Source organism: Psittacula echo, assembly GCF_963264785.1.
Source record: "Psittacula echo genome assembly, chromosome: 6".
Classification (NCBI taxonomy): Eukaryota; Metazoa; Chordata; class Aves; order Psittaciformes; family Psittacidae; genus Psittacula; species Psittacula echo.
In genome coordinates, this window is record NC_137743.1 from 45,859,541 (window position 1) to 45,884,842 (window position 25,302).

The 25,302-nt window shown below is 48.7% G+C and overlaps 1 protein-coding gene across 1 annotated transcript in view; it reads left to right on the forward strand.

Moving 5' to 3' along the window:
- Positions 1–733: 733 nt before the first annotated feature.
- The window catches only part of ADAMTS14 (ADAM metallopeptidase with thrombospondin type 1 motif 14), a gene marked incomplete at both ends in the record, with an annotated part of 33,443 nt that continues 8,874 nt past the window's right edge, over positions 734–25,302 (forward strand). The window contains 8 exons of the mRNA XM_080621358.1: positions 734–806; positions 1,204–1,625; positions 8,488–8,644; positions 9,781–9,977; positions 17,816–17,899; positions 19,893–20,049; positions 24,845–24,950; positions 25,124–25,267. Of these exons, the coding sequence (XP_080477484.1) occupies positions 734–806; positions 1,204–1,625; positions 8,488–8,644; positions 9,781–9,977; positions 17,816–17,899; positions 19,893–20,049; positions 24,845–24,950; positions 25,124–25,267 (1,340 nt within the window). The remainder of the gene's footprint in view (positions 807–1,203; positions 1,626–8,487; positions 8,645–9,780; positions 9,978–17,815; positions 17,900–19,892; positions 20,050–24,844; positions 24,951–25,123; positions 25,268–25,302) is intronic.

Sequence of the window (25,302 nt, forward strand, 5' to 3'; positions counted from 1 at the left end):
GAAGAAGGAAAAACCCATCATCCCAGATGTGTCTAAACAGGATGTTTACCTACACCTCATGAGGCCGCACCAGTTTCTAAGTGCTGGGAGATGATCTGGCTCTCCCTGTGGAGCTCCTCTGCGCGGGGTCCGATTCGGGTGTGTGTGTGTGTGTGTGGGGGGGTGTTGGGGAGAACCCCTGGCAGGAAAACGGGCAGCGCGGTTGGAAGGTGGCTCCAGCTCTCCCCGCGGCTCTCGCCGCTTCTCGCCTTTGTTCGGGCACGGCTGGAACGGGGGCCGCGGGGCGGGGAGAGACGGAGGGAGACTGGTAGGGAGGGAGGGCTGGCAGGCCGGAGCCGGTTACCCGAAAAGGCTTTTCTTTGCCTTAACCCCACAAAAAAGAACCATCCAAACGCAACACGAGAACTGCTTTTTTTTTTTTTTTTATTTTTTTCTCAAATAACAAAAAGTAAATTTAAAAAAAAATAGAAAGAAAAAACCCCAGTAAAACGCTAACCCCCCTAACTCCCACCCCTTCGCGCAGACCCTGCCCCCGGCCCGCCCCACGCCGCGCACGGGGGCCGCGGGCGCGCAGCGCGGCGCCGCCCGGCCCCCCCGGAGGCGGCAGCGGCGGCGGGAGCGCCAGGGACCCCGGCGGCGGCGGCGGCGGCGGCGGGGGGAGGCGGGCGCCGGGTGCCGCCCGCCCCGCATCCCGCCGGCCCCGCAGCCCGCCGCGCCGCGCCGCCGGCCCCAAATGGATTATCTGCGGCTGGTGCTGTCCTGCCTCGTCCCCTTGCACGGCTGCCTGGCCGCCGGCAGCGCCCCAGGTACGGCCCCTTCCCGGGGGGAGCGGGGTCCCCGGGGATGCGGGCTGTTTTGACAGGTGGCCCGCACCCCGGAGGATGGGGGAAAAGGAGAGGGCTGCCGCTGGCGGGGGGTTTGGTTTCATTGGGAAATTGGGGAGATGGAGGCTGGGCGAGAAATAGTTGGCGTGCCTGGCGTGAGGGGCACGTCAGCCCGAGTTTATTCTGCTACGTTTGACGCGCCTGGCTGAAACTACACGGCGGAGCTGCGTTGGGAGGGAAAAGCAGTTGTTGGGTTTATCGAGCTCTAGTAGGGCTTGCCAAAAGCTCCCCGAGTTGGGTTGGCCACCGAAATCCCGACGCGTGAGCGGGATGCTCCATGCCCGCGGCTGAGCCCTTTCCCTCCGTCTTGCCTCCGTAGAGCTCCTCCTGTCCGGCAAACTCAGCGAGTATGGTGTGATAGTCCCATTCAGCGCGGATTGCCGCGGCCGCTTCCTCTCGCACGTGGTGTCCGGCGATGCGGCGGCGGGGATCGGCGAAGCCGCCTGTCCGCCAGCCCAACGCCCGTCCCGCCGCCGTGTCCCCCGCAGCCCCCTGGATGAGTCGCCCCAGCGGCGCGGAGCCGGCGGCCGCTTGCTCTACTTCAACGTCACAGTTTTCGGGAAGGAGCTGCACCTCCGGCTGAGGCCCAACCGGCGGCTGGTGCCGCAGGGCGCCGTGGCCGAATGGCAGGAGGATTTTGAGGTGCTTTTCCGGGAACCCCTCCAGCAGCGGTGCCTTTTCATCGGCGACATCTCTGGCATGCCCGGAGCCGCTGTGGCCATCAGCAACTGCGATGGACTGGTAAGCTCAAGAGGCCGGTGGGGCAGTTTGTGCATGTTGCCTGTGTTGTGGTGTGGTTTTCTCTTAAGAGGTGGATCGTCGTGTCCTGAAGCCTGCTTTTTCGTGATGCTTTAAGTATCTGCACCATGCGTTGCCCTTTACTGGCTGGCTGCTGTGGGTTCTCTTTCCCCACGTGGCTTGTAGTGTAAGCAGGGCAGGGTACTACATGTGCGAGTGCTCCATCTTTCTGCTGTATGTGCAGCTGTATTTGTTTGAAGGTGTTGAAAAAATTGCTTGCCCCATGCCTGAGCTGCCTCCTCCCCAGAGGTGGGCTGTGTCAGGTGCTATTATGCCCATGGGCTCTGCCTCCGGGACGGTTACCCACACTGACGGTGGTGCTGCTTCATCCTCACTCATCCATGTTTTACTTTGAGACTGCTTCAGGAACTTTTCCTCTGTGTTTCCCTCCTCTTAAATGAGACTGAGTGAGCTTGATCTCCCAAAATCACTGTTAGCATGCAGTCTTGCTAAAAAGTTGCAAAGCATCTTTTTTTTGGAGGATCTCTTTCTTTCTTCATTCTTTTTTTCTAATTCCATGCTCAGAGCTTTTTGGTGCCCAGTTCAGCATCGGTCACTTGCTCCCACAGCGCTTTAATTACTTTAAATGGCTCTGATACCTCTTTAGCCCTGGCGTCTGGTCTGCCTGTGGGTTTCCTACTTTTGATATGGTTGAAGAATCACTTCTTTTTTTTTTATACCTTTGGCCCATTGCCCTTCAAATTTCCTTTGAGCCAATTTAATTCTTGTTTTAGGTGCCAGGGTTTGCTGTTTTCTCCTGGTATCACTTACATTACTCCGGGGTTGGAATAAATGTCTTATTTTGCTTTGCCTTTTTTTTTCTTAATATGCTTCTTTTTTGGTTGCTTTATTCTGGGAGTTCCTTAAGCCAGTTTTGGCAGCTAGCACAAACAATTTGGCATTCCTTTCTTTTTATGCAGCGCGTGGTGTTACTATACAAGCAGAAATGACAGAGCAGCACAGCTAGAAATACGTATTTCGCCTACATTTGGTAGTTTATTTATTTATTTTTTTCCCAACAATTTTAGCACGCAATCCACACCTCTGAAGTAGCTTTTTTAGAATTGTCTGAGGCTGTGAATTTGCAGAAATTTCTCCATGACATGGATGGTCCTGGTGATACAGGGGGCTGGTGAATTTGGGCAGGCTTGAAAGCTTGAAAGGTATTTCCTATAGCTCCAGCAAACAACTAGTAATGCTGTGTCTGGAATGAAAAACTGCTTCTTAAGTGCGTAGGTTGCATTGCAGGTATCATTTCTGTTGGCATCATGAGCAAAGTGATGCTGGCAGTGGTTGGCAGCTGAGTCCATGTCCTGACACAGCTCAGAAGCTGTGAAGGTGGTGTTAGGGGGTTTCTCTTCCCCAAAGATTTATGCAGCAGTTTCTGTCTTGCCATCCATGGTACCCCCAAGCCCACTCTCTTAAGCTCATGGAAAGAAGTGGCTCTTCACCCAGGGTCAGCAGCTCAGGGTGCTTGCTTCTTCTTTACCTTCATTAACCTCACTGCAGCCAGCCCTGCGAGAGCATTGATGCTGCTCTGCAGGGTGGGATTAGCCGAGCCACGTTGTGCTGGTGCACGGGGCTTTGGTTGTTGGCAGATGCTAAGGGCTTCTGCAGGGTGGTTTTGGTGAACCCCCATTTCCGAAGCTATGCTGGAACACAGTGTTAGTAACATGGTTGCTGATGTATTGTCTTGCAGATGTTTTATTTCTTCATGTAGAGCTCTAGCAGCACCAGGAAAGAGAAAAAAACGTGATTGTTTTTCTTCCTGCAGTGCATCTATTGCTCTGTGGCCAACAAATAAATGCCCTGGCCTCAAGCAGCAATTTCCCATCATCTGGCAAAGCACATGTGGTGATTGCAGGCTGGAGGAAGAAGTCGGAAGGACAGAGCCTGAGCAGGGGTTCTGCTCCTCCTCCAGTAAAGAGGATTTTGTAATACATCCAACATAGCAGTTGGTTTCTGTCTTTCATGGGTTTTTTTGGCTGGTGTAGATTGCTGTATGGTCCTCTGGCTTAAGTTAGTCGGCAGCTTATATTTGCTGGGAGTTGTGAGACCAACAGGACCCCAAAAAAGCAGCGAAAAGAGCTTGATTTAGCAAATGAAGCAAGAAACAGAACCAAAATGCAGTGATAGGTGTGGATGGGATGGGAGGATAGTATTTGTGACCATGCTGTACCTCCAGCATGACCCAGCAGAGAAGCAGCAGAACCTCTGGGACAGATGTAAGTGGTCAGGACTGTTGTTAGCATCATGCTAGATAGGGACTAATTTAAGGTGGGGAGCACTGGCTGTAGGTAGCTTTGTTGCTCTTTGATACATATGTACCCTGGAATTGCTGTGGACTTTTGCTGGAAGTTATCCATGAGCCTCAAAAGGAGATTGCAGCTTTTGCATCCCAGTATAGTGTGTGTGAGAGGCACAGGACAGCACATGGCTGCTCTTTTCTGGTCAGAGGAAGCGCTCTGAGGTGCTGTGGATGAAGGCTGTGTACACAAAGAGATTATGCTGTGTATAAATGGAGACTGAGATTATAAATAATGAGGGGAAAAAAGAAACAGTTCTTGAAAAAGAGAGTACACATTAAGTCTTTCCTAAATCCGTATTTAGCCATGTAAGTGAGCTGATTTTTTTTCGGAGATGCCAAACCCATGGCACCTTCCCCAGCTGTTATTTGCTGCAGGCATCCACACATGAAAATCCAGCCTTTTCTTTGCAAGGGTGTCTCATACCAGAGTGGGAAGATGCTGTCGTCCATAATGTAATTTCAAAGCTGATCTAAGCCACCATATTCCTAACCGGTACAGTAGTGTTAAGCAGTAATCTTCCCCATGAGACACATCTCACTGCAGTGAAGGTACCCCATCTCTCCATGCCAGCTTTAGCAGCGTGTAGTCAGCCTTGTTTCCTTCATGCTTTGCTGGCAGAGGTGGATGAAGAATTGCCATCTGTAGGCACCACATTAGCTTTTTTGTCTGGCTTTTCCCTGCTGCTCTTCAGGGTTATTTGCAGCAAACACCGATGTCCTGCAAACTGTAGAGCCAGCGTTTTCCGTCCCTGTCAGCCTGGCTTGCTTTGGAGGGGTGGCAACAGATAAGCAGAGCACAAAGGCCCTCAGAACAGCAATTAATAGGAAACGAAGGGAGAAAGAGTCCCCATAATGATGCCCAGTGCAAAAAGTGTGGCTTTGTCTTCCAGGATTTTCCTTGCAGCACCTGAACTATAGGGTTAATTTTGTGAAGAAAGAAGGTGCTGGTTTAAATGCCCAGAGGGCGAGATGTCCCTTTGGTTACATAGATCCCACTGTCCTCAGCTCCTTTTTTTTTTCACTTGGAAATGAGAACTTTTCTCCTATGTGAAAATCCTAATTTTTGGCAGTGAGATGAAAAGCAGTCTCTGTTTGGGCTGAAAACCTAATTAGTTAGCAGTGAGCATGTCTTCATGCCCTCACCCCACCAGGAACTGTATTTGAATCCTGGCTTGAGAGACCTGTCGAAGCCCAGATGGAGCAGCTCCCTGTCTGTAAACATCCCAAAAATCTCTTGTCTTGGCTCGAAGAACAAGGAAAATCAGTCAAGGAGTGCAAAGCATTGTGTTAAATGAGTTGCAAAGCCTGTGCTGCACAGAGAGGTTCCATCACTATTGTACCAAAATAGTGATGGAGCACATGCTGTGCTACTGCGAGGTGTGGTCCAGCTCAGTGCAGAGCAGATGCATCCCTCTACTGATCGCTCCCCGATGCCCTCACTGAGCAGTCTCTGGAGAAAGGGGAGCAGTGGCTAGGACGGTGCCTGCATTCACACAGCCTGGCTTTCTGGGACTTTTTGTCCAAATTAAGTGTGAATCGTGTAGGAAAAATACATAGTATGCACGCAGCTGGATTTCCCCCTCCTTGGAGCTGTTTGCCTCTCTGGCTGAGTGGAGCAGTTTTATTAATTTTTCCACATTTCAGCTGTGTTGAAGTGTCAGAATTTCCTGAATTCCTGTGGGAGCTGAAGCTTTTTACCCAGCAGTGATGGAGGAGTTTTTTACCCAGAGTGCTGGGGGGTTCCCCTTAGCGAGGCTGGTGCCAGGCCAATGGGGCCAGTTCATCTCTCTCATAGCCTGGGGAGACACAGGAGAGCTGAGAAGAAAACTTCACCTTCTGTGAGCTGGCAGAAATGAGTTTGGTGTTTTCCTTAAAAGGAAAAAAAGAGTATATAAAAGGCCATTTTCTAGATTGGAAATTACCTTAACCAAGAGCTGCAGACAGCATCTTGTGTTAGAAATATTAGTAATGATAGTCCCACCTGGCCAGATTTCATTTGATTTGATGTTATTAAACCAAATAAAATTGGAGGCAGGAAGCACATGGCAAATTGATCATTGAGGATGGGATTGATCTCTTGGCAAGAGCCCAAGGAAAGCTTACTGTTGCTTTTTGGGTGGCTGGCTCTCTTGCTGATTCCCTACAGTTATAACCTTCACAAAATGCTGAAGTACAGCCTGAGCTGCCCCTTTTTAAGGCTGAGCAGGCTCGTGCATGCCTCTTGCAGTCTTGGTTTTGGGTTGGTTTGTTTTACTATTTCATTTTTGTAAATGCCAAGGTGACTGCTGTGGTTTCTGTTTCATTTATGAGACTGCTCTGATCAGATGTGCATACAAGTCCTTGTGGTATCTACTTTGTCCGTCGGTCACTGCTGGAGTCAGCAGCGTGTTACATCCTGCCTTTGGGAGAAAGCACAGGTGAGAAAGTCTGGGCTGTTTTATTTCTTGAGCCATATATAATTAGTCATGAGCTATAGAGCAGAGCAAACCCAAGTGGGCCATGGCTGGGGACCAGGCTCTTTCGTATTTTAATCCAGCCTTGCCCCAGCAAGGCAGCACAGCTTTTCTCTGGCTGCCTGATTCAGCAAGTCCCAGATTTTGCCGTAAACCCATAAATTGGCTTTGGGTGCCTTGTCCTGGGTGAAACATTTCATGGCAGGGCTGTGAGGTGGTAGTGGTGTCCCAGAAGACCTTCTCCTGAGACAGGGGTTGCTTATTGTGCTGCCAGGCTGAAATAGGATGCTGGCCGGAGTACCGTGCCCGGTGCGTTCGGGTAGTAGGAGCGCTGCTCCAGCCCAAATTTGTAGTGATGTGCAAGCTGGAAACATGGTGGGAAATCATCAGTGTAATTCATGTGTATAAAATCCAAGCATGTTTGTGATGTCTGTATCAGATGCCCAGAGCTCTGCCCTTTGTAGCTACTCATTTTTGTTTGTTAAGCAGTGGATGCCCACCTTCTCTTACCATATAAAGAGCAGAGGCTTAGACCTGCCCCATCGCCATGTACTTGCCCAGCCATCACTGGACCTCATCTGCGGGTTGATTCTCTGCCTTGATCTCTGCCTTATCACCAACACTTTGCCTGGTGCTCCAGACTTCTGGTTAAATTTGGCAGTGATTTTCATCTCCTTGGCTGGGGGTGGATGGAGAGGTCCTGCCCTGGTGACCCGAATGTCTCCTGTGGGAACGATCTGAGATACATGTGTCAGGCAAGTTGATCTTAGCACAACTGCCGGTACTTGGATTCCTTGGGAAGGAGGTAAAACAAAATCAGCCAAAGACCTGCTTTCCAGAGGAGTTAAGCAGCAAATAAAACCCAAGTGGAGCAGGAAATTTGATGAAGTCTAACAGAGCCAGGTTGGCTGATGCCAGGATGAATGCATCAGTACGTGAATGCGAGGGAGATCCAATGACCCAGGAGGGCTTGGAAGAGCCCCAGCTTTGCCTGGCTGTTTACAGAGCCTAGCTTATGTCTTCATACTGCTCTGTGCGGTATATATACAGACTTTTTATTTTATTTGATGAGAACAGTTCTAATACCCCTCCTTGATGAGGACTCCGGTAGGTGTTGAAGGCTTTGCTGTGTAAGAACAGATCCGTGCGTTCTGTCTGTGCTTTCCAGCTATTCAACAGCAGGGAGCAGCGGGCAGTGCCAGAGGAAGGAGAGCGTGCGTGTGCGATGGAGGGAGCTGTGAAAAATGCTAGGCTGGGGGGAGCTGCTCGTAGGATGGAAGCCAAATCCCAGTGATCCTTTTGCTTCCCTGAGGTCTGAGCTGGCTGGCGCTGTGGGGTATGAGTGCTCAGGCTGATGTAAGGGAGATTTGGTGGGAGCTTGGTGTTAATTAGGAGCAGATTGGTAACCAGGACAACATTACCAGCGATGTTTGCCCTTTCATTCATCTTCCCCGTGTTAGGGAGGTGTAGTCATAATGCTTTCCAGCTTCTCTTCTGAAGGGATTTCCCTGTGTTAATTCCCAAGCACTCCACAGGGCAGAGATGATGGTTTCTTTTTTCTTCCGTCTTGCTGTGACTGCAGGCTTGTTGGTGAAATGGCAGGTTTCCTCCCCATCACCACGGACATGGGCATGGCGTAGGAGAGCGAGGTGGTGTGGGAGCCGTGCAGCCTATGCCCCTCATGTACAGGGTTAGGCAGAAAAACTCATTGCTGGTGAGAAGGAATGAAGTTTCCTAGCCATATAAAGACGTAACTGGAATTATATCCAGTTTTTTGTTGGTTGGTGTCATTCTCTGTTCCTTGTTCCCCCCTTTTTTTTTTCCATCTACAGGGGAAATTAAGGGTCATCATACATTAACATGGTAATGGATCCGTCCCAGTGTCATGGAATAGCAACAAGACAGTTTATTTAGGATGCTTTTTCCCTTTGGATTCATGCATGTTCTGTATCAATCTTCACTGAGTATACTGAGTGTGTATGTACATGTATGTGTATATAAAAACACATCCTTTTTTTCCCCTTTATTTCTTTGTGGAGTCCAGGCTGGACTGATTCGGACAGACAGCAATGAGTTCTTCATTGAACCCCTGGAGAGGGGGCAGCAGGAGACAGAGGAGCATGGGAGAGCCCACGTGGTATACCGCCGGTCGGCCATCCGGCAGGATGGCGCTGAGCCCTATCAGGACCTCCACCCTGAAGGTAGGGGCCACTGGAGGCTATTCTTTACCAGCAATTGATCATAACTATTTCTTGTGAGGGGAGGACTTCCCCTTCCACTTGCTCTCTGGTTTGTACCTCTTGCCCTATGGCTTTAGACTGGCTTTACCTGCCAGTTCTGTCATCAGTGAGAACAAAGGAAAGAAAATGCTGGGCTTTTGCTGGGAACTTTGAAATTCTTCAAATTTGGTTAAAATTGGATGAATTGCATATATGAGTTATTCTTCCTCTTCATCAAAGAGGTAGAATTTCACAGGTGGGTGTGATCAGGCCCATGGATGCTCACATTAACCTTGGGAAGAAGAGCTGCGACTTGTGAGCAAAGGGGTCAGGAGAAGGCAGACTTGGTCTGACTTTGCTGCGACTGTGGCTTGGAGATGTAGGTGCTGCAGTCTTGATAGAAGTCCTTCCTTTTCCCCACGTTCACAATTCATTTTGCTTCTCTAGTGCCTTGTCCTTTTTTCTTTTCCCTTCTTTGCCTTGAAGGAGAAAATGTGTCTTTCTCTTTTTTATAGCATCACTTAGCCGTATGCTGTTCTCTATGCACATAAATCGCCTGCTGACTTCCCTTCTCACCTGCACAAAGCCAAGCACACCCAGAAGTGTTTACAAGTGTGGGGTCAACGCTGTGCAAAAGCACTCTATAAACCTATTTATATTTACGCAGAGGCATTAAACTTCCCAGCATTTATTCACCTCCAGTGGCACCATAATCTGCTCCCTGAATTTAATAAAGTGTAGAAGTTTTGCAGGATCTGCTCATTGCTTTTGTAGCGTCACTAAAGGAATTGAGAGTTTCAAAGGCGCTACAAGGTTACTGGGTGAAGGATGTGATGAAGGGTGAAGCATGGAGGATGCTCTGGATCCAGCTGCCTGCTCTCAAGGAGCAGCCCTCAGCTTCACAGGTGTCCTCCCCAGCTATCCAGCACCTCTCCACCACCATCTGACAGAGAGTGTAGGACCATCATATCATAGATGTGTCTTTTAGTGCTGGGGTCCCATTAAAGAGCCATTTCCCCACTGCAGAGCAGTGATGAATTTGTATTTTTTTTGGTGTTGCCATGGTGTCAGGTCACCTCAATGACTGTTTCTTGTTCTGCCCCCCACACCTTGCTCAGTGTCTGACGTGCGAGTGGGCGATCTCCCCAACTCCCTGGAGCTGATGACGGAGCGGCTGGGGGATGCGGAGCGCAAGAGGCGCCATGCCAGGAAGGACGACTACAACATCGAGGTCTTGCTGGCGGTGGATGACTCGGTTGTACGCTTCCATGGGAAGGAGCATGTCCAGAACTATGTCCTCACCCTCATGAACATAGTAAGGCTTGGCTTTGGGGGACCGTGGCTCCCACCCCTCCCTTGGTTTACCGCTTTCCTCATGCTGAAAATCTGTTACCTTGAAAAAAAAGAGGATTGGGCGGGGGGAAAAGTGCTGCAGGAAGTGCTGGCTGTGCACTCACACAGCCATCTCTGGCATTTAATAGCTGTGGCAACTGGAGTGGTGGAAAGCAGAGCCCTTTTATGTTCCTCTCCATCACGTTCCCCTGGCCAGTGGCAGGGTCTGGCGTGGTGGTTGCCGTCACTGTCTGTCACCTAAGTCCAAGAGCATGTTCTGTATCTCCTGGCCACGACCTCATCATCCTCCTCATGACTGAAATCTCAGCAAATGCTTAGAAAAAGAATGGTTGTTAATTTTTTATTTTGTAGTGATGATGTTTATTTTGAATAGTATTTGTGGATGGGGGAAAGATTTTTATAGATTTTCAGAAGCTTTTTCTTGAAAAACCTGGGCACCTTGAGGACTAGCCAGATGGTTTAGTGTGGGGTGTCCCTGCCCATGGCAGGGGGGTTGGAACTAGATGATCTTAAGGTCCTTTCCAACCCTAACTATTCTATGATTCTATGATTCGATTCTATGATTCTATGCGCTTGAAAAGGAGTTCATAGCAGCTTTAGAGCAGGCCTGCTTCTGCATCTCTCCTCACCCAGTGGCACAGGGAAGCCTGTGCTGATTCCCTACACACCTTTTCTTTCTTTTTTAAGATAAAAATGTACATATTCCCCATGTCCTGAGAGATGTGGAAGGATCAATATTTATTCAGCTAGTCATCTTGTGGAAGGTTTGCTCCACCAGCACCTGAAGATCTGCATATAGGGTCTGTGTTCAAAGATCTCTCTTGTGTGATTTCCCATTTTTGTTTTGTTTTCCATGCTTCATGCTCGGCTCTATTTATATATTTTTGTTTAAGTACTCTTTTGCGTGGTGATGGGAAGTGTTTGAAAGGCACAACCAGCTGAGAAATAACCAAGCTATAATGATGCTTTTGCTTTTTGGTTGCTTGGTTGGGTTTTCTTTGGACATTATTTCTGCCATGGTTGGCCAGCTCAGAGCCATATTCCCAGTAACGAAGGGGAGATTATCAGCAAAAGGGGTAAGGATTTACAAGATTAGAGGCCAAGCATAATGTGAACGATACCAGATAGAGAAGATGTTGGTTTTAAAAAGCAAATGCCTTCATTGCAACATTTTATTCTCCAGTGCATTATCCCAATGCCTGTGGTCGGATGCTCTCAGCATCACTTCACTTAACTCTCTGAAAGTGTCTCCTGTTTGCTTATTAAATCCTTCTGCAAGGGGGAAGCTGCAGAGTTGCCCGTTCTGACCCAGGGCTCTTCCCACGTTATGGGGGTCGGAGATGATGTCATTTTCCCTTTCCGATCTCGGGGGGGACAGACGTTTGAGCGCCTGGGGATTGTCAGCTCTAATCAAAAGGTTGGTTTTCAGGCGCATTTCATGGTTTATACCCCGCGGGCAGGACTTTTCAGGGAGTGAATGCACGGGATGCTGTGCTGGGAGAAGGGAGGACTGCTGCTATTCAAGTAGAGGCAGTGCTGGAGACTTTAATGAATTAAATAAAGGGAGGGGAAAGCAGCATCAATAAAAGGGGGGAAAACAGGATGACGCATGCAACAGATACTTCCCCCAAGTATTATTTCCTTCTATATATTCTTCCCCCACCCCCTTCCCCTTCTTTCTGTCTGTGTTTAGTGTGTTTTCTTTCCAGCTTTGCTGTGACCTCCGTCTGCCTCCTCTTGGCGCTGCCTCGTTTCCTTACCGGCTCAGATTGCCTTGAAATACCCAATTCAGCAGAAAAAATCCCGCTTTCTGGCCTGGATGGCAGAGGGAGAGAAAGAAAAGGGTGCCGGGGTTGGCGGGGAGGACTGTGCTGGGACCACACAGCTGAACACTAATCCCATTAGTTGGAGGCAAGGGGAAGGAGGAGAGGCTTGGTCAGCTCTTAATGAGGAAAGGACTTAGTGAGCTGGGCTGGAGTACACCAGGGAGATGCTGCATGGTAGCCAGCTGGAAAAGCTTCCAGGAGTTTTCTTATCAAGATACATCCCAAGAAAAGGGAGCAGCTAGCTTAGAAGTTGATGATAAACTTTACTGTCCTTCGCTGGGGTCCCCATTGGGTGCCAAGTGGGTGATGGAACACATACACCTTGGTGCTGCGGAGGCTCAGCTTAAAATGGTGCTGCTGTAGGTAGGGTCCCAGGGCTCTCCCTGAGACAGAAATCCTTTCATTAGGAACTTGGTGTCAGCTGAAGCTCAGTGATAAATGATTCGTCATGGAGAATTTTTTTTAATAACTCCCCCCCTTATTTTGTTGCCAGAAATGTGGATACCAGGCTTTTCATTAAACAGCACTGGGAAGCTGACATCAGGATGACTGCTCCTTTTGTGCACCTAAGAGCTTCCCTGCAGGCTGCCTTCCTCGCTAGCTCCCAGCCTGCATTCCCAGCCTGCTATTCCCTTCTTGGCTTGGACACTAGCAGAGGATTTTGGGTCAGGTTGAAGTGAGTGGGAAGTACATCCTCTACCATCGCTTGCTGTGCATGCTGGAGAAGGCACATCTGAGCATATCTCTCAACTCCGAGCCAAGCATCACTGCGTCCACCCTAGCAAAACCTGGCCCCCTCCCTGACACTGGACTTTTGGGATGAACATTTGGTGATGTAGCAGCTGGGGGAAGCTATTCCCCTGTCTTGCTTGCTGCCCATGGCAGGGATTACGATGCTATTGAAGCAAAATTAGCATCCCCCAGCCACCATGACTGCAGTGTGAGAGTACTGAAGAGTGGGAGGAGGGCTGGGAACCAGGAGGGGATCCAGCACCCCGTAAGGGGAAGAGGAGAGAAAATGTTTTATGTCCTACTTTGCTTTTTGGCCTCTTGTCATTCAGCTGGGATCCTTGGTTTTCTCCTTTGGATTTCCCACTGCTCACCCCTCTCAAGGCTGGGGGTGGTCCCCCTCGGAGGAGACTAAGCTATGGGCTATTTTAAGCCTTGCCCTGGTGTCAACTGGTTTGTTGGGGTTTTTGTAGGATACTGCCCATGATTTGGTTAAAGATGCAAAGGTACTTGATGTTCTCCCATTGTTTCGGGTTTCTAGGGAAACCCTGTGAGTCAGAGCCCTTTCCATGCTGGAACTTGCTTGTCCCCTCCAGCACATTGGCTGAATTCTTGTTCCCAAGGACTGAGTGACAAAGAGTGCTACTGAAACTCTGTGGAGCAGAGGGTTAGTTAAAAAAAAAAAATCAAACCTCTGGCTTTAGTTTTAACCTGGGATTATCTGAAAAGCCAAGCCAGAGCATGGATTCCTCGAGACACTGATTTGGTGCTGTTTCAGGAGGGAGGCCAGTTGAAAATAATGGGCAAATTACAGTCCTGATATATGGGGTTTTCTTGGTGGTTCATGTGCCATCTTGCTAACTAATAGTAACAAAAGATACCTCTGATGTCTCTTACACGTGCACACAGTATTTCCCACCCCCTGTATAGGCTTATGTGTTTGTTACTGTGTTTTTGGGACAACATAGCCTGTTGGGTAGAGAGCTGTGATAAAATCTAGAGTCTTGCTCTACAGGGCAAACCTCCCCTTTCCTCCTTTCTTCTGCATTGAAAATGTAGATTAAGTGGGTCAGCCCTTACAAAGGTGTACATCCCTACAGGGGCTGCAAGTGTATGTAGCAAGCCCGATAATGTGGTCAAGGGACTTTTGCCTCTGTTCCCAGCCCCTTAGTCCCAGAACACAGGCTTGGGATGAATCCACCAGCATGAAAATTGAATGAGGGAATAAAAGAAAGGAGCTTAAAGATGACTTGGCTGTTCTGAGTGAGCGATCTGGGGTTTTGAAATGTCAGCTATTCTGCTGGTTTGGCAAATTCTTCTCGTGTCTCTCTCTTTGTTTTCTTTCCCTGAAGAACGGCGAGGTCTAGACATTTCCAGTGCGGTTTGCTGTCGAGATCTTGCGTCTGGGGCTGCAGACTCAGGGCTGGCCAGAGGCTTGCAGGGATTTAGGTAGGCAGCCTTTCTCACTCTCTGAGCCAGCGAGGGTCTGGGGGAGGGTCCCATGAGCTTTGTGAGTTCATCAAGCATTTTGGATAGGATGCATGGGGTTTTCATGTTCATGTCATTCTTTGTAAAGCATTATCACTGTCCCCTTGGCACTGCTGGCTGGGGGCTTTGGAGTTGCCTACGGAGGATGGTGCGGTGTGTGTGTCCCCCATGGTCTGGTTGTTCTTGCTGTTTTGCCCTTAATGCACGTCCAGTTTTAAAAGCTGTGCTGGTTTAGGTGAAAAAAAAAGAAATCTTCTTTTAAGTTAAATAGGAGAGCATTTCTTGCCAGTTGACACTATTAAACAGGCTGGGCATCTAGCCATGTGGGCGAGAGGGATAAGATCTTTATCCCATCTGTCTTCAGGAAGGCAGGTCCCTTTACTGGAGCCCTTTGCTGAGCAGGTATTTTCTTGGGGGATTTTCTCTGAAGACATTGACTCACTTAATGGCATCTACAGAGGGCAAGTGGAGTGGTGCCAAGCCTGCAAACCGCTCTCTGGGCCAATTTCCATCCCCTCTGCTAGCTTGAGCTAGCTCCAGGGCAGGCTAATGGGGAGCAGGGAGGTGGTGCTTGGCCCTCCTAACTCCATCTCTGCTTCTTCTTACACAAGCATAGTGGCACTGCTGCCCCTGCTGATGCTCCCCCCCCTAGAAACCTGGGGACTTTGATGTTTCAGCCATTAACAGCAGCAAGTGCCAAGGCCTTTGGATTTTTGTTTTATTTCTTTCTTGATCAATTATTTATATCTGGGTATTAAGGGAAGTCTGTAGCCTTGGGCAGTCTGGTTCCACATCTGCTTTCTGAATTAAATGTAAAGGTCACTGCTGAGCTGGTATCTGTCAGGTACGGGTCCCAGCCTAAAAGCTGCCCTCCCCTAGACAAAACAGGGGCTGGCATTTAGTGTTAACCCTTTGGTTCAGAGGCTGGAGCGGTACCTACTCACTGCTAGCTGGAGGAGAGTGGGTTTTAGCACTGCTTTAGAAGGAAGATTTAGGGGATTAAATCCCATCTTAGAATAATACAGCTTCTTGTGTCTTAGTCCCTTAATGAGCTTTTTCTAAGCTGTTCATGGTCCTGCTGCTGTCTGTAGCCAGTTCTAACAAGGCTGAGGAAGAATGGGCCATTCTGGGAGGGTGTTGATGAGTTTGTTTATCAATGTCTGTGGGAAGTATTGCTGTTCCCAAACCTGGGAACTGTTTGTAGGCACCACTGGCAGGAAAAGGCATTGCTGAGAGGAGGTCTGCATGGCAGGGCAGCTGGCACAGAGCAAAGCTCTTGTCCCAACAGTGCCTCTGCTCTTGTACTTTTCTTCCCTGGATGTGACCTTCCGCTTCTTTCGCAGGCTGGGGCTGCCATGCAGCAGGTTGTCACAGAGCAGCCTTTCCTGCTGCTTGCGGGGTCTGCTGAGCATCATGGCAAAATACCCTGCGCAGCCAGAAAGGGAGAGGTCTGTGCTGCTCTCTTGGATGCTTCAAGTCCCGGCAAGGTCAGGCAGTGGCTTGGCTGGGAGCTCTGCCTGGCAGAGAGGTCCATAAGGCAGGAACATGGTTCATCCCAATGGATTGAGGGGTCCTTGGGAGCGGGGAGCAAGCAGCAGAGTGCCAATGGTTGTTCCTGAGGTGCTGACTGAAGCAGTGGTTTAATGGTGCTGTAGCTCCTTACAAGTGCTGGAGGTGAAGGAAAATGCATAAAGATTTTGGAAAATGAAGGAAATGGCCACCTTTTCCTTCTTGTTCCGTGAACCATCCACCAGGTCTGGCTCTTCAGGGTCATAACATATTTTTAATTTCTCTCTCTCTTGCCCATTTCTCACCCTTTTGTATTGCCTATTATAGGACATGCATTAAGGCTGAAATGTTCTGTAAAGGGTCAAACTCCTGATGTGGAACTTCTCAGATCCACTAACATTTAATTCTGGATGCCAAAGCCTCCTACATCCCAAACCCCAGGAAGACCACCTGGGATGCTGTGGCTCCTTGCTGGGATGGATGCTTCACAATTTGGTGGGACTGTAGGTCTGAGTAATGTTTGCAAGCAGGAGCCCAGCTGCAGCACTGCACAACCTTCCACTTGTCTGCACGTATCCCAGAAAGGATTAGCATTGGAAGAAATCCATTGTATTCTCATTTTTCTTACAAAATGCCTTTAAAAGGTGCTGGTGCAGCGTGAGGGAGCATCCCAACTGCCATAAGCAGGGGTGAGCTGAGGATGGGTTGCACAGTGTTATCTTTCCAAGCTGATACAGAAATTACCCTGCAGGGCTTGCAGCCTGTGCATCCAAAGGGATGCATTAATGGGGACAGACTGTGATTTATTTATTGATTTTTTTTTTAATTTTGTTTTGTTTTAATCAGTTTTGCTGCATTCAAGGTGTGTTGGGCTCAGGACCTGCATTACCTCCCTGTAAAGCTTGGAGCTGTTCCATGGGAGTATTAGTTGTCATGGAGAAACGTTAATGCTGGGTCTTTGGATTTAAAAATGACCCAAGTGGGTATTTCAAACAGATACACAGCCTATAAATCAGAGGCCTCATAAAGCACTCATGCAGCCTGCAAAGCGGCTGACTTGGATTTGGGCAGCAGTGAAGGGGCAGTTGTCACCCAACCCTCCACTTCAAATACAAGCTTAAGAAAATCAAAAATATAAAAAGGAATGGAGGAAAAAAATGAAAAAGCTCCCTAAATCTGGCTTTCTAATATTCAGCTAGTCTGGAGAGCTATGATAGAGCTGAGGCAAATTATTTCTCTCTTGGACAAAGCTGAAAAAGTACATTTTAATGTAAACATTAATTCTAGTCAATATTTAACATGGTTTTGGTTTTACTTCCTTGAGTTCTGCAGTGAACCCCCATTTTTGGCAGTGTTCATTTTGGAGACTTTTGGGGAATAAGAAAGTCCCATTCTCTAAAAATTATCTTTTTTTTTCCCCCTGGGCTGTATTTTCACACGTGCTTTGCAGGAGGGTGGGAGCTGATGCAGGGTCTCCTGTGCTTGCATGGGTTTATGGCTTCCAGTTCAGTGCCTCTGGCTGTCGCTATGCTGAGCTCGCAGGGACCTTTCTCATCTGGAAGTCTTCTTCCCTTGGTAGCACTTAGGACTAGAATTGTTTATTCATCCTAGAAACTCATACGGAAAAGGTTATAGCTCATTATTTCCTTTGAAAAGTCATTTTTAATAGCCCATGTTGATAGATACCTTATTGACTCACAAGCCCTCCCTTTTCTTTTCATTGTGTTGTCTCCTCCTGGGGTTTCTGAAGGAGTAGGTCAAATTTGACTCACTGGTATAACTGAGTAATGCCCTTGCTTCCATACAATCACTCGCCCCTCCCCTAAAAGCCACTTTTTCTTTCTACCAAACACAAGGATGCTGGAGCCCAAAGCGTTCCCTTCCATCTGAGGAATTTGTACTCTGAATGGGACAACGGCTTGTTGCAAGATGGTGGTGGAGGCAGCCCCTGTGGGAAACACGGCCCTCCTCCGCTCTCTTGACGGGTGATGTCATTGACCATCTGAGCCACCCATCCTGGGGAAATTTGGCTCATTGCAGCCTGACTTTTTGTCTGTATGGGTTTTATACAGGGGAAAATAATAATAATAAAAAAAAGAAAAGGCTGGGGAGATGAGATCTTTGCACTTGGTCTTGTGTGATCTTGGAAAGCAGGATAGGATGCTGAACATGGGAGAGTGAATGACAGGAGGGACCTGAGAGCTGGGATCATCTTAACTTCTCTGTTTTATTTCCCTCCCTTCTTCAGGTGGATGAAATTTACCACGACGAGTCCCTGGGTGTTCACATCAACATTGTGCTGGTCAGGATGATCATGGTGGGATACCGCCAGGTAAATACAGTGCTTAGACATGATGAGAAAGAGATGCTATTCAGGCTGGCCCCTGCTTTTTAGCTGCTTTGCTGGCTCAAGCCCTGCCCCATGAGGAAAGGAGGGTTGCTGAAATGCAATGTAGGTGCAGCAGGCAGCTGCCGCTTCTCCCAAGACTGGCAAGCGTGCAGTGACACCATGGCTTATAGTCTCATCACTGTAATGTTTAGCACTTAGGTAAGCACTGGCTTGGAAGAATGTAGCTGTTCAGGTCATCTGTGGACGCCCAAGTGACAACTGTGCTGAGCAGGGATGAATTCAAACCCTCATCTGGCTGGTTTCCGGAGCCTGAAGGTCTGGAGAGCCCCATAGCTGCCCAGCCCCAGGGCAAAGAGAGGTCCCTGGGGAGAAGGCGGGTGACTGTGGTCTGCCTTTATCTGCTTGTTCTGGGATGTGGGAAGAACTGTGAGAGGCTTCCTCAGAAGCTGGAGGGTGGCAGTAGATGAGACTAAGGTGGCTTCCCAAGTTGGTAGGAGGTGGATATTAGTGAGGAGAAGCCAAGGCCAGGATCTTCTGTGTCCCCTGCTTGACTTGGCAGCCCTGGAAGATTTCTCTGGCTGTCCTGCAGCTCTTAGGTGGCCTGGGCATGGATAGAAAAAATGTGGGAAGGTTTCTTGTGGTTTCTCATTTATTTTTTTAAGGCTTGCTTGAGCAGAGCAGGCTGAAGATTTTCTTAAAACAACTTGATTTGCGATACTTTTTGTGGCAAGCCCCTATCCTACATGAAGCATTTTTGCAAGTGATTCAACAAGGCAATGTCTCTGTGTGTGGTCCACAAATAAGACCCGTGAGGTCTTGGAAAACGCCCTGCTTGTTACAGAAATCTGCTTGGCTGGAAGAAACCCAGTGCATTCTAGAGATTTGGCGATGGTTCTAAGGGGAGGGACAAGGACAGAGGCTGGCTCATCTTTGGAGGCTTCTGGGGGACCAGGAGCATCGTCTCCATGTGAGAAACCCAGTAATCCTCCCAGTGGTGGGAGTTCCTTCTAGCAGTGTTAGTGCTATGGGCTGGAGGGTGATATATGGAGGGGAAGGGATTCGGACCTGTGGTGTTACAGCCAATAACCAAAGAGAGGAGAACTGAAGGGCTCTGTTCAGGATGATTTATCCTCCTAAAAGCCTGTGCTGGAGGCAGCTGCTTTGTCTGTTACATTGCTGCTTGGGTTCGGGGGATGATGTGAGAAGTAATGAGCAGACGGTTGAATCCAGGAGAGGTCTCAGCTCACTACTACTTAGGTTGATGCTTCCTGAGCAAGGCCTCCTGCAGCTTCTTGTCTTCCACCTTAACGCTTGGTAGGATTAAACCTCAATGGCATCCACTCAAGGGCCAGAGGAAGGGCAATATTTCTTACCTTTCTTCCTACTGCTGTGGTTCAGTGGGTACCTGCCTGAGAGCATAATTTATTTTATAGAACATAATTTATAGGGCATAATTTTGCAAAATGCTAATCTTGAACAACAACAGCAACTACAAAAAATGATGAAGGACAAGGTGACAGCTATGAAACAATCCTGGACACTTCCACCTGCTTTCTACTAGAGTCTTGGTCTCTGTAGGTCAGGTTTTATAGGCAAGCATTGTTTTGCTTATTGCTTCACACCTTGTGAAGTCTTGATGAGGAACTTGTGCAGGAGCTGGAAATCTGAGGCCTCTTTGCTTCCCAGCTGCTGTATTCTTTTGTATACTGCTGCCCCAAGCACTCCTGTGATCAGAGAGGGTCATATACCTTCTTGTATGAGACCACATCCATTCGTGGGAGTGATTTCTTTGGTGTTTCTAGATTTTAAGAAGTGCAAGATGCCTGGCAGATGCCAAGTGGGATTTTGTTGCTTCTAATGATGAAGAAGCACTGCTTAGTAGTCTTTCCAACCGCAAAACTCCTGCTGCAGGTTCCTTGTCCTCCACTAACTTATCCATCTCTTTTTATTCTTCTTTTTTTTATTCTTTACCCAGTCAGTCAGCCTGATAGAGCGAGGGAACCCATCTCGGAGCTTGGAGCAGGTCTGCCGCTGGGCTCACTCACAGCAGCGCTCCGACCCGAAGCATGCCGAGTACCACGACCATGCTGTATTTCTCACCAGGCAAGATTTTGGTCCTGCAGGTATGCAAGGTACTGTATTATCTCGATCAGGTATGTGCAGTTTGCTGGGGGAAAGCCAGCAAGGGGAGAGGATTTCTTGCAAACACAGTCTGATTCTTGGCCAGCAGGGTCCAGAAAAAGGTTATAAAAGTTGGTATTTTTTTAATGTGAAGTAGAAGAAAGAATTAATGCAGAGCATCAACCTGAACAAATAACAAAGTCATCTTTAATAATTCTGCCCTTACTGTGGTTTCATGCACCAAACCTCCACTTGTCCCAGAGTGCCTTAAAAAGTTTAAAAATAACATAAAAAAGGTGGAATGCCGCAGGGAAACTCACAGGGCCAGTCAGTCCTTTTTGTCCTCTGGAGGACCTTTACAATCTGGTTTTATGTGGGTCGGTTTCTTGGTCCAATTAGAACTTGGGCCTGGGAGCATTGAGTAAACCTTGGCCCAAAAGGGTGGTCTTACTGCAGTGTGCAGGGGCAATGACAGTAGTCCTCTCATCCTTCTGGTGCAGGAGGTATGCTGACATGGTCTGAGAACTTAGAGACCTAGGCAAAGAAACCAAAAAACCTTAAGGAAAAGCTTCTGGTATTTCACAGCTCCATTAGAAAAGCAGAAAAGCCACACTGGTGGAAAGACGACTTTCCCATCAGGAGGCTCCATCTGGTGCCATGAACATGCTGGTAATACCACACTGATTTATAGCGCAAGTCCTTCTGGTGTGCATGGGAGGAAGGAGAGATGGAGAAGAAGTCCTGTCCTCCCCTTGATTGCCTCCCTGCACAGGGTCTCCCTGCAGCAGGGGATGAACTACTGGAGATAACCAGCTGGAAGCTCTCTTGAACATGCTGTTGGTCTTCAAAGAGCCGAGCTTGGGTTGTGCCAACAACCTCCCTGGTGAGCTGTTGACCTGCCTTGGGCTCCTTGTCTGGTGAAATACCAGGTTTTGTTTCATTTTTCTAGACCCTTGCTGGCAAAGTGACTGTATCCAAAGGAGTTGGTGAGAGGACCTTTTTTGGCATGTTGGCAGAAGGGGGAGGCTCACTGGACTCCCCCTTCGGGGGAAGGAGTCATGAGATTGATGGAGTAGCCCTGCTGTAGGTGTGCTTGTTCCAGCTCCTTCCCGTTTTCCCTATGGATCTGGCTCCCTGCTTTTCACACATCTCTGGGATGGAGGTTTGCTTTCTGTAGAAGTCCCCGTGGCTGCTGTGTCCTTGCCTGGCCGTGTTGCATGGCACAAGTTGAAGGTGCTTCTCACCCACTGGGAACTGCCCTCTCATTGGGCTGCTGGAATAGTAACACTTTGCTCACTGTTGCCTCTTTTCCTTAAAACAAAGGCCTTTTAGATCCCTATTACCTCTTTTCAGCTCAGGGCTACATGCAGTGAAGGACCAGATTGTGGCACCTCCAATACTTGCTCGTGGTGCATGTTTGCTGATGGTATCTTATGTGGCTTGCTGAGGTGATGGCAAATGCCTGCTGGCTTCTTTAGCCAATGCTGTGTGTGTATCTGCTGGTTGGGAAGCATCTGCCGTGCTCATACATGTCCTGAAGCTGAGCTGAAGGCAGAGGTTGTCCCACCCCAAAGACCCTACAGCCCAAATCAGCAAGCCAGGAGAAAGGAAGCCACTGAGTATGAAGTCTCCCAAGTCACAGGGACCTGGGAATGGAGTCTAAATGGCAAGCCTGTGATTAGCTTAATGCCTCATCATTCCTTACACTTGTAAGCAATTCCTTACACCAATGAGCAATGGAGACAGGGCTGAATCTGACTGGTTGACCTGCGCGGTCCTCTTGGCCCAGGCTATTTCTATGCCAGCAAGTCAGCCATGCTCCATCATCACATCCCCACCACACATGGCTTGTCCCTCTCTCTGTGTCATGTCACCTCCCCTTGGCTAGTGAACTAGACCAGTGTCTGGTCTAGTGCAGCACTGGATGCAAACCCTCGCAAAGCGTTGTAGTCTTCTGGCATAGCTCTTTGTTGCAGGTCCAAGCTGAGCCCTTAGGAGGTCTACAAAAACTCAGTGCTGGCAACAGCCCTGCTCATGGCATCTCTTGATGTGGATGAGAGCAATCGTGGCCAAGGCGGAGAAATTCTGAGAAGCTGATGCCATTGTTGCTTTGGGAATCGAGGGAAGCTGGAAGGTGTGAAGGGGAAGGGCTGGGAGGGACAGCTGAGCTGTGCTGCCCTCGCACATGCAATGCAAATAAACTCCTGCCCTGAAAAGAGAAATGCTTCTTGGTGGTGACAGATAGGTTGTAAATTTCTGGTCCAGGTTGAAGCATGCTTTTGCTTAGATTTGATTTGTTTCCCTGTAACCACCTACAGTTGGCCTTTGAGCACACTGGTGGTCCATGGTGGTCAGAGAGTCTGAAAGCAGGTAGGAAACGTCCATAAAGAAGAATAAAGTGCATTTGGAGGAAGCAAGAGACTGGTTGGTGTCTTGTCAGTATGGTGAAGACATGTGCTTCTCCTATATGTGTCTGCTAAGCATTTGCAGGCTAATCTAGTTTTTACTAATTGAGTATTTTCCAGGTAGTTACTTCTTGCCGTCATTCTGTGGAGAAGCCTTTATACTTCCAGTTCTCAGGGTCTTCGTTATGAGGGGTAGTGTCTGCCTTCCTGAGCATATACCTTTTCATATTCCCTTGTCTCATCTTGCATCCAGACATCCAGAGCCTCTTTGGTTGGGAATTTGTCCCATTTTCATCCTAGACAAACTACATTTGCTCTCCCCTTGTACAGAAGACTTTCCACATCTTAACTCTTTCGTGTGGAAAGTTTCATGGGGGAATCTTTTAAAATGATATATCTAGGATTTGACTCATTACTGTATGGTTAAACCCAATTATCTGACTCTCTCTCTCAAGGTCTTAGTTTGGCCTGTTACCTTTTGCTTTCCTTTTGACTGCATTATGCACTGAGCATGTAATTTCTTCACTTTCTTTCTTAAGATGTTTTAGTTTATTTGTTCATTGAAGTAAGTCTCATTGTCTACTTGAATGTGGGGAGGAAGATGGAAAACAAATGCTTCCCTCATTAAATAAAACCACAAGTGTATTTATTGAAGCAGGCTGCTTTGAGGAGATCCTTGCTGTTGTGGGTGTTTCCCTGAGGTTACATGGTATTTTGCAAGCACAAGCGAATTCGCTCTGTACATAATGAGAATTGGGTGTTTATTTAATCTTGGGCTTTTTGCTTGGTAGCATGGGTTCACCCGACTTCTTCATTTGGAGCTTAGGCAAAAACCCATCCATTGCTTCCCACAAAATACTGTGTGAGTGAACCCTTCAAAGGCTTATGTCTGGGCTTGTTTTGAAAAATTAAATGATGATGATGAGAGAAGTTTCCTTTAGAAGTTCCAGTGGTCACCCTGGAAGTTCTCTGTTCAGCTGGTAAATAGAAATATTGAGGGAAACACTTGCCCCAAACCCCCTTGGTTGTGCTTTATGCCTGGGGTGACGGTAACTTCTGGGTGTCCAGCAGTGCAGCAGCAACCCATCCCTTGTCCCATTAGGCATCCGATCCACGCAGTGTACCCACAAAGTCAACTACTGTTGACTTTAGGGCAGAGCTGTAGGAAGCCTTTTTTTTCTTTGCTTTAATCTATTGTCCTTTGCCAGCTGTGTGGCGCTGGGACCCACCCGCTAGTTCAGTTTGGGGATTAAGCTGAAAGCAATCACATCCTTTCCTCTCCACCCTCTTCCAGGGCAATTAGTCACCAATCACTGGCTTGGTGTGGCCCACAAGGATGGTGGCACATGGGCTCTGTGGACCCCGTGTTTTGGCCAGGGTGTGTGCAGGAGGGCAGGCATAGGGGTGTGCACCCACCTGCAGCTCATTGGTACCCCTCTCCTACTGCAGCTCTGCATCCCTCTTGGCTCACTGAGCTTTCCTCTTCAAGCATTCCTATCCCCAGAGCAGAGCTCTCCAGCAGGGTCCTGTTCTGCTTTTGCTACTTGGACCTGTAAGTCCTTCCTTCACTAACTTCATATCCCTTGATGCCAAAAACGGTCAGTCTTAAAAAAAAAAAAAAAAAAAGGAAAAAATAAATTGGGAAGTAAATTCTAGAAGGTGCCAAGGGATTAATTGAATTGGGCAGAAATAATGTGGGAAGGAAAATAATCCAAAATTGAGATGATGCATTGCTGAATGGCGGGGGGAAGGCTTCTCTGCCTGCAGCTGCCCCACTGCACTGCACTTGATCGAGGGCTGTGGGCTGGGGAGGTGCACGGTCCTCTCCAGCTCTGTTTGGCAGGGGGGTGTCCCCTTGCCTGGGGCTGGTGTGGGTGCATGTGCGGGTGCATCGCAGGGGTCCCCCATAGCCTGCAGTGAGCAAGGCTGTATTTTTGGTGGGGTTCTGGGGGACATCTTGTGCCTTTCATTCCCTTTCTTCCTTATGTTTTTTTAATAAAGTTGAATGTGGGGAATGCTATTTCTGGGCTGGGATGTAGTGGTCACCAGCACCGGTAAAGCACCCACGGGTCCCTTTGCTGCCCTTTTGCTGGCCCAGGTATACTGGCATGAAGGCAGAAAGTTACCAGTGAGCCTCAGCATAGCAACAGCCTGCTTTCGGCACTGGCAGCCTGGATGGTCATACTGGTGAGGAGGTCCTTGGGCTACTGTCCAAGTGCCCCGGGCAGCTTCTCATCTTCAGCACCTTCCTGTTTGTTTTCTCCTCGTGTTGCAGCGAAGCCAGGCTGCAGGGTTTGGTCTGGTTTTGGTTTGGATTTTTTTAATGTTTTATTTTTTGCCCCCCTCTCAAAGGTTTTCTCTCTCCTCTCTTCCTCCATCTTTCCCCTCTCTCTTGCCCCAGGCTATGCACCAGTGACAGGGATGTGCCACCCACTCCGCAGCTGCACCCTCAACCATGAAGACGGCTTCTCCTCGGCATTTGTCGTCGCCCATGAGACTGGCCACGTGTAAGTCACAGGGGCAGAGCTGGCTGTCCCCTTCCTTGGGGAAAAAGCATGGTGGTACTCCTTGCTTTTCAAAAGAGACTTTCTGCTAGTGCAGATGTGTGTACCACTGTGGCACCTAATGGGCTGGTGTAAATCCCCCAGGAACCTGACTTGACACCAGCTTTTCCCATCAGGTTAGGCATGGAGCATGATGGCCAGGGCAATCGCTGTGCTGATGAGACCAGCATGGGGAGCATCATGGCACCACTGGTCCAGGCGGCCTTCCATCGCTACCACTGGTCCCGCTGCAGCAAGCAGGAGCTCAACCGCTACATTCAGTAAGTCAGTTTTAACCAGGAGGGGCTGTTCTCCC